General features: G+C 36.3%; 1 protein-coding gene across 1 annotated transcript; it reads right to left on the reverse strand.

Annotated features, from left to right (window-relative positions):
* Nucleotides 1–86: 86 nt before the first annotated feature.
* On the reverse strand, nt 87–3,252 carry LOC136064588 (putative disease resistance RPP13-like protein 1). The gene has a single exon (XM_065766515.1). The coding sequence runs from the start codon at nt 3,160–3,162 to the stop codon at nt 517–519; it is 2,646 nt and encodes an 881-aa protein (XP_065622587.1). The 5' UTR covers nt 3,163–3,252; the 3' UTR covers nt 87–516.
* Nucleotides 3,253–9,515: the final 6,263 nt, after the last annotated feature.

The following is a 9,515-nucleotide window of genomic DNA, read 5'->3' on the forward strand; positions in this document are numbered from 1 at the left end:
CCGCAACTAACCATTGTATCCAAACCATACTCTATCGCAGGAGATGTTTCCTTTGATTGGGGGTGTTATCTTCCTCGATCTCTCAATTTGTTTTTTTTTTTTTTAATTTGATTGTTGTTGTTTTTTTTTTTGGATGAACTGATTGTTGTCGCCGGAATTTATTGTTGTTGTTGTTTTTGTGTTGTGTTTTTATTGCCGGAATCCCATCGCCTCCACGCTCTCTCTTCCTCAATCTCTCAATTTGTTTTTTTAAATTTGATTGTTGTTTTTTTTTTGGATGAACTGATTCTGTCGCCGGAATTTATTGTTGTTGTTGTTGTCGTGGTCGTCGTCGTTGTGTTGTGTTTTTATTGCCGGAATTTGTTGTTGAATTGGTTGTGATGTTGAAATTTTTTGTAATAAAATTTGTTTGGATGCTAAGAAAATGTGAAAATTTTCTGGAAAATAGCATTTTTACAATACATCCAAACACATGAAAATATTTTCCACAACAATTTTCATAATTTAACCAAACACTTAAAAATATTTTCCTTTTCCGGAAAATAGCATTTCCGGAAAATATGTATTTTCCGGAAAACGTTTTACACGAAACAAACACAGCCTAAATAAAAACCATTCCTGCCACTCTGGCATGTCTTTAAAGCTTAATACTTTAAGAGATCTGAAAGGCTTAATGGTAGAAGAACCATCCCCATAGAATTCACAATCCACGTGTGATACAAAATGAAAACCTTGAACATAGAGTCTCTCGAGGACAGGTAGGTGCCCAAGTGAAGGCAAGGATGAGCAATACTTACAATTGACAAGGCATATAGACACCATATTAGAGAAAGAACAATCCTCTAACCAATTTGGAAATTTTGTGCCCCCGTAATCTTCAATGGTGAGAGACTTCAATTTTGTATGAGGACACAATTGCTCTAGAACATGTCTTTCCTTTTCTGAATTTTCATTGTCAAGGCCACATTGAAACACCAACTTAGATAAGTGCTGCTTATCCTTCAAATTAACCTCCCTAGCATCTGTAACATGATGAACGTTTTGCAAGTTTAAAATAGACAATGCTCCAGAAAGATGATGGAGCTCCCCTAACTCCTTAATACTAGACCCAGAATATTTTCCCACAACAAAAGTAGTTAATTTCACTAGATTTCTCAATTTACCCATATGTAACGGCATCTCTTTCAATTTTGTACCAACTAAATCCAAATGGCGCAAGTTGACTAATCTCCACATCTTGCAAGGCAGCTCGATAAGGGACTCGCATTTGAACAATAACAAGGTTTGCAATTTATACAAATTACATAGAGAATCTGGTAACCATTCAATTGAAGTGTAACTGAGATTTAAATAACGTAGATGTTTCAAATTGCCAATAGAATTAGGTAACTCCCTCATGTTTCTATAGGTAGAAAATGATAGTACTCGTAAGCACTTAAATGTCAACAACAAATCATCTATCATCATCGTTGATATCCTATTCCCATACCATCGATACGATGACAAATCTAATCCAAGGAAGGTTCGCAAATCCTTGGCCTTGAAAGACACCTTAAATTTCTTGGAGGCATCATATTCAGTTCTAACATATGACATATGGCGAGTCTTTCTTGTGATTACACAAGACTCATTGTTCTCCAGCTTGAAACAAAACTCTTTGCTTATAAATATTGCCAAGTCATTGACTAGGTCATGCATTACGAAACATGATCGGTTGCTACTTGATCGTTGAAAAAATGATCTAGATACCAAATCATCAAAGTATTGTTCACCTATTTCTTCCATCATTCCATTTCCTTCATATTGTTGTAATAAATCTTCTGCCATCCACAATAGGACCAATTCTTCCTTTTTAAATTCATAATCCTTTGGAAGGATTGAGCAATAAGCAAAGCAACGTTTCAAATGTGATGGGAGATAGTGGTAGCTCAATCTTAGAGCTGGAAGGATATTAATGTTTCCTTTTGGTAAATTCCATATATCACTCTTCAAAATCTTTGTCCATTCTCTTGGATTTTCTTCAAACCGTAGCAAACCCCCAAGTGCTTTTGCAGCTAAAGGCAAACCTCTACACTTTTGGGCAATGTTTCTACCAATTTCCTCAAGGATTGGAAATTCACCGGAGCTTCCATTTTTAAATGCATGTTTTTCAAATAACAACCAACATTCTTCAATTGACAATTCATTTAGAATATAAGGTGAAACAGTGCCTACTTTTGATGCAACTATTTTACTACGAGTCGTAAGAATAATTTTAATTTCTTGTGCTGCATATATGAAAACTTTAAGTAACTCAACCCAATCATCATAGTTCTCATTCCAAAAATCGTCTAAAACTAGGAAAACTTTCTTCTCCTTGAAATTTTCTCTGATTTTATTTTGCAGCAAATTCGTGGTTTGAATATCACAAGCAGATGAAGTGACCTCTTCAAAAATAGTTTTTGCTATTCTAAAATAATCATAAGTTTCTGAAACGCAAACCCAAGCATTGAGGTCAAAACTCTCCTTGACTCTCTTGTCATTGTATATAAGTCGAGCAAGAGTTGTTTTTCCAACCCCACCCATACCTACTATGGGAACAACACATATACCATTAACACTCGCATTATCATCTGATTGGAACATATCAAATATCGCCTCCATATCCTTGTCTCTACCAAACACACCATATTCTTCAGGGCAAGAAGTTGTCAATGGTCTTGATAATACTTCAGCAGCAGCAACCTTTTCAAGACGGAGGACATCCTTTTGTTTTGTAATAGATTCTAGTTGTTCTAGAATGTTTTCTAGTTCGGATTGCATCCTTTTGTCAAATGAATTAGCAAAAGTAGAGAAAAAGCCCATTACCTTACTAGTGGATTCAGCTTCTAACCTGCATCGCAAAGCTTCGTAGGAAATCTCATCCAGGATGTCATCTGCAACATAAACAGCATCTTTGAGCTCATCCAGCCACTTCTTCACAGCAGGGTCAGTAATTTGCTTATTCTCCGCATCATTGAGCACAGCACCAGCAGACACCAGCTCTATCTTCAGCTTTTTCACCAAACGATCAATCAGTTTCCTTCCGTTGAGATAATCTAGGACCTCGCGAGAAGCCACTCTGTCAAACGCCACCTGAAGGAATGCTGAGAGAAATGCTCCACCCACCAAGGCCCCAGCCATAGACTCTGTTCTTGATTGAACAAGCTTGAAAAAAAGAGTAGAGAGAAGTTAAGTGCAATAAGGCAGAAAGCAGATTTAGATAGATAGAGGTTCAATCCATTCGGCAGCTTGACTTCTCAACACGCGTGAACGATCAATAAAGTAGTGATGGCAGGTGGGGACATGGATTATAATTGGCACAGAATGAATAATATAATCAAAAAGTAATCCTATACGTTGGAAGAAAGTGCTTGGCTATTTCTTTGAAAATTATTTTCAGCATCTTTCAACATTCTTACATTATTGACAACAATTTCCCACCCCCCCCAAAAATTAATTAAGGAGGGTCTCTAGGAAAAAGGGCCCCTTACCACACTGTAGATGAATTTCATCTTTTTTTTTTTTTTAATATAAATTTTATGTTAGTCTAATCTAAAGCTCCGTTTAGATTGCGTGTTTCACGGTCACGTTTGTGTCTATTTTTTTTTGACAGGCACCTCTTATACTATTTATGAGATATGAATAATACATTAAGGTAAAATTACAATGTCAAAAGAGTGAATAGTATTGTAAAAATTATTTTTTTATTATTTTTAATTTTTAATTTTTAATAAAATAAATAATATCTAAACGGGTGCGTGAAACTTCATCCTGAACGGCTCATTATTTTTAACTTTCGGCAGCTTGACTTCACTCAACACACGTGAATGATCAATAAAGTAGTGATGGCAGGTGGGGACATGGCCATTAATTATGATTGGCTATTTCTATGAAAATTAATCAGAAAGTAATCCTATTCGTTGGAAGAAAGTGCTTAGCTATTTCTATGAAAATTATTTTCAGCATCTTTCTACGTTCTTACATTGTTGATAACAAAATTTTTCTCAAATTATTTAACGAGGGGGTCTCTAGGTAAAATAATAATAATAATAACGAGGGTCTCTTGGAGTTAATGTGGCATAAATGGTATAATTGAAAGTGAATGCTCTTCTGTTTCGTTTCTAGGTGATCCGCTTCATGAGATGACCCACATCAATCTATTCCTATATTTTCAATGAAACAAAGGATTACATGCACAAATAAGAACAGATATATAAATTCATGCTTGTAAAGGCACTTTACAATTTGTTTGATTTTTTTATTAAGTATTTTTTGATTTAATGCTTCCTTTCTTGATTTTTAATTTCGTGAGGCAAAATGGCCCTTTTCCACACTATGAATGAACTTTTGATTTAATGGTGTTGATGAACTGCACGTTATACAGTGGATCTCACATTCGTCATGTCATTGCCATATTATTATTCTTTTTCTTATATTTATTATTAGAGTTTATTATTATTATTATTAGTCATCTTTGTCGGCAGGTGATAGTAGCTTTCAATGAGTTTCTTATTTTTTTTATTTTTTTGCTAATAAGCTTTCGATGAGTTTTTGTTAACTAGCAAATGCAAAAGAATTTTAAAAATACATGTCAGAGTCGCACTAACAAGTTTTAGGAGACTAATTAAGCATTAAGGCTCAATTTGTTCTCAATTGTAGAGATGTTCAGGGGATATTTCAAGGGAGTGAATGGTAGAATCTCAAAAGATATGAACCCTAAATCAATCTAATTTTTTAATTTACAACTAAGTTCAATATATCAGATAATTGTAGTTCACTCAGTATCTCTACCACATTATCTAAAGGAGGCCCTAAGGTTGAATTCATGGGAATGAGATTTTTGAGTGGAAATGCTACCTCACGTTATGTGTTTCAACTATTTTCCTGTAATAAGTACAACCAAAATTCTAGGCACATGTTTTAGCAAACCAGTTCCAATTAACTCAATTGATAAAGTCTCTGATAGTTAAATAAGGGATCTAGAATTCAATCCCTACCTACACCAAAAACCGATTAGTATCTTGGTCTGATAACAAAAAGCTATTATCAAAAGCGGACGTTATAGGTTGAAACTCTCTTAAAAAAAAAAAAAAAAAAAAAAAAAAAAAAAAAAAAAAAAACTTGTAAATGCTAACTACATATGAATATATGATACACAATACGAGTTAATATATGAATTTCTTGTAAGCGGTTTACCGTTTACCGTCCTCACCCACTTATTTCTTAAGAAAAAAAAAAGCTTGAGATTAGCATCAATGAACATCATGTTTAATCCATGACTCTTGTTTTTATCAAGAATTTTTTTTTATTGAAGTGTTCTTCTCAACTTTTTAGTAAAAGTTTTTTTTTTTTAATTATTTTTATGAAACAAATTTTGATAATAGGTTTTAAATGAAAAGAACAAAATTACCTGTGCGCGCCCACACACACACACACACACACATATATATATATATATATATATTGTTTTGAGAACACACTTTCAGCCACACTATATATAAAACTTGAGATTGCAAGCTTATAGTGAAAATTTGTAATTTGGGATTAGATATTATACCATAGAAAGTAAATATGTTAGACTCAAAATTTATTTGGTTGGACATGAGGGGTAAATGAGAACTGTGTTTTACAATATTGGACGAAGTGCAATGTTGTAAATTTGTTTTGGATGTTTGGTGTTAATTTTAAGAGGTAACATATATGATAGATTTTTTCAACTTTTGACATCTGATTTTAAGATAATTTCTCTTTCCACTCAGGCGAAGACACTAATTAATTTTTGTTATAGGCATGATTTGAACCACAAATCTCTTATTCATTTACAAGAGACTTTACTAGTTGAATTAAATAGAACTCACGACACTCATTCTATTTTGGTATATTTACCTTCTTATTGTTTTCTTTTTTAAAATCTATTTCTATATTTACGTTCGAGAAAGCATCCCTTAAAACCATCTAGATAGAACCAACGTGTGATAAGCTTATTATGGTTGCCATTACAAGCATTTGCATTTTGCATTAAGAGTGCTAAAACTCCCAAAATTCTATTTTAGCACTCCAAACAACAACAAAAATGCTACATCAAAGGTGCTAAACCTAAAAAAATTTACAAGCCAGCTAAATTGATAGAAATGAATAAATAAATGAATAGTTTTAGCTATGATGTGAAAAATAAGAGATGTGATTTAAGTTGAGTTATGAAATGATATGTTAAAGTATATAAAGTATCCTTTTGGGGTTCTAAATTGGTTTTTTTGGGAAGATATGACAAGTTATTTCTACATACAACATACCATCTTAAGTAATGTGAGACAATTACCATTTTTTTGCATAGAAACAAACACACACAGACAAGAAAGGGGAAATGGGGAGACATTTTAGGGTATTAAGTGTAGATAAAAATGACATGACGTGGACAGATAATTATTATTATTCGAAACACTAGGATCGAAGTATAAACTAATTAAGTTACAAGGTTGTTAGAAAATATTCATTTAATTATTGTATTTTAATAAAATTATATATTAGTTTAATTTATATATATATATATAATCAAAACCGTACAAAACAAAAGCCCTTCAACTATATTAATTTCCAGTGTACAAGTTTTCAATATCGATCTGATGGACTTTATAATCTCATCTAACTTAGATGATAAAAAGGACGAGTACAAAGATTGTAATCAATTTGCTTCTCTCACCAAGGCCCCAGCCATGGTCCCCTTTTGTCTGAAGAAGGACGATAAAGAAGTAAAGAGGAGTAATTGCAATGAGGCAGAAAATAGCTTGTGGTGTAAAGTCTGCCACAACTGAATTAATAAGTAGATACATGTCCTTTTTCTTAGTTCATGGTTGCACATGGGACAATCTAGCCACGCGATTGACTAGACCTAACAGGCCTGAATGATTAATAAAGTAGTGATGGCTGGTGGAGACATGGCCCATATGTGATGTCGCGGAAGCCTGAAGAGAAACACACACGATGCTCTCTTGATGGAACAGAAACTAAACTATTAGTTTCTGGTAGTAAACCTCGAATCCACGAGGGGTTTCCCTGAATCCACAAGGAGATAAAACTGGAATCCACCAGAAGAAAATTTGACAAAAGTCTGTGTTTATTGATAATAGTCTAATTTGCCTCTGACGGCTACAAAACATATAAATACTAAGAAAAAACATTTAAAACCCTAATTCGCGCTAATTAAGCGATTAGGGGACAAAATTACCGAATTTTACCAAAAATGGCAAAATTGAGTTAACTGCAGAATCATAAACTACTGACCTTAAGGGTCGTCCCAAAACAGACGGGACCTTATTCTGACTTTTAAACTAAAAGTTATTAAGGAAAAACAAATATTACTATAAATAGCAAAAACACTGTTATCGGGGCCTTAATGAAGGAATTCGCCTAAATTTTGGCGACGTTCATGGCTCATGAATCTGGATCAGAACGTCGTTTCCCTTCAACCTGCCAAATTTCATGCAATTCCGACACTGTTACCCCGATGCCCCCTACTGGCACCCCCCTTTGATCTTGCGTTGTGACTTCCTGCGCCCCTGCTGTTCAAGGAAGGCATGTGCTGTCTGTTCTACATCAGTCCCCCCCACTTGAAAAGAACTCGACCCCGAGTTCCCACTATCTGGTTCATCAGGAGGATGATAGTCATACAAGTCAGCAACATTGAAGGTAGAAGAAATGCTCATGTCTGGAGGAAGAGCAACCACATAAGCATTGTTGTTGATCTTCTTAGTAATCTGAAATGGTCCATACTTCTTGTCCTTCAATTTGTTGTAGGTACCAACAGGAAATCTCTCCTTTCTGAGATAGACCAGCACTAAATCCCCAACATTGAAGATCTTCTCACGCCTCTTCTTATCAGCAGCTTCCTTGTACTTGGCATTTGTAGCTTCAAGTTTCTGCCTCACCTCCTCTTGCATGGCTTGAATACGATTAGCCATATTTTCTGCTGCTTGACTCACTCCTGGAAGCTCAGGTAAAGGTACCAAGTCCAAAGCGTGTTTTGGGGGCACGCAGTAGACGATGGCAAATGGAGACTTACCAGTGCTTCTACTGACTGAGCTATTATATGCAAACTCTGCTTGGGACAATGCAAGATCCCACTGCTTGGGCTTCTCGCCTGAGATACACCGGATCAGATTCCCCAAAGTGCGATTAACCACTTCTGTCTGGCCATCAGTCTGTGGATGACTGGTGCTGCTGTAATTCAAGGAAGTGTCAAAACGCTTCCACAAAGTCCGCCAGAAGTGACTAATGAACTTGGTATCCCGGTCAGAGGTGATGGACTTTGGCACTCCATGCAAACGCACAACTTCTTTAAAGAACAGATTGGCCACTCGAGTAGCATCTGAAGTTTTCTTGCATGCTATGAAATGGGACATCTTCGAGTACCTGTCAACCACAACAAAAACAGAATCCATACCTCGCTGGGTTCGAGGAAGACCCAGTATAAAGTCCATAGACAGATCCTCCCATGGGGCTTGTGGAACTGGCAAAGGCATGTATAAACCAGTATTCTGAGATTGACCCTTAGCAGTTTGGCAGATTGGACACTTCCTCACATGATTTCCAACATCCCTCTTGAGTTGTGGCCAATAATACCTCTCTTCCACCAGTGCTATAGTCTTATCTCTGCCCATATGTCCACCCAAACCTCCACCGTGCAGCTCCCTAATAATCTGCTCCCTCAATGAACTTTTAGGGATGCATAATTGGTTACCCCGAAAGAGGAAACCATCCTGGATGTACATACTATTGACAGCAGTATAAGTTTGTTGACACTTACCCCAAATATCACCGAAATCCTCATCATTCTCATACAGCTCCTTGAGGCAATCAAACCCTACAACTTCAGTACGTAGGGTGGTCAACAAAGATGCTCGCCTGCTGAGTGCGTCAGCCACCTTATTAGTGACACCAGACTTGTGCTTCAATGTGAAATGGAAGCGCTGAATATAAGCTACCCACCGAGCATGCATCCTGTTAATGCTAACTTGACTGTTAATGTGCTTCAATGCCTGATGATCTGTAAATAATACAAACTCCCTCTGAATCAGGTAGTGCTCCCAATGCTTAAGAGTCCGTACTACAGCAAAGAACTCTAGCTCATAGGCTGACCATTTACTTCGAGCTTCACAAACTTTCTCACTGAAGAATGCTACTGGTCTGTTGTCTTGTGAAAGAACAGCGCCTATCCCGACCACAGATGCATCACACTCCACCTGAAACACCTTATCAAAGTTGGGCAATGCCAAAACCGGGGCTGTGCTCAACTTTTCCTTGATCAAGGCAAAGCTTTGTTCTGCCTCTTTTCCCCACGAGAACCTCCCCTTCTTCAGACACTCAGTGATAGGGGCGACTATGCTACTGAAATCTCGAACAAACCTCCGATAGAAGGTTGCTAGCCCATGGAAACTTCGCACATCACTCACTGTCTTTGGGGTTGGCCATTCTCTGACTGCACGGACCTTGTCCTC

This window comes from Quercus suber, unplaced genomic scaffold (assembly GCF_002906115.3).
Source record: "Quercus suber isolate HL8 unplaced genomic scaffold, Cork oak 2.0 scaffold_712, whole genome shotgun sequence".
NCBI classification, from domain to species: Eukaryota; Viridiplantae; Streptophyta; class Magnoliopsida; order Fagales; family Fagaceae; genus Quercus; species Quercus suber.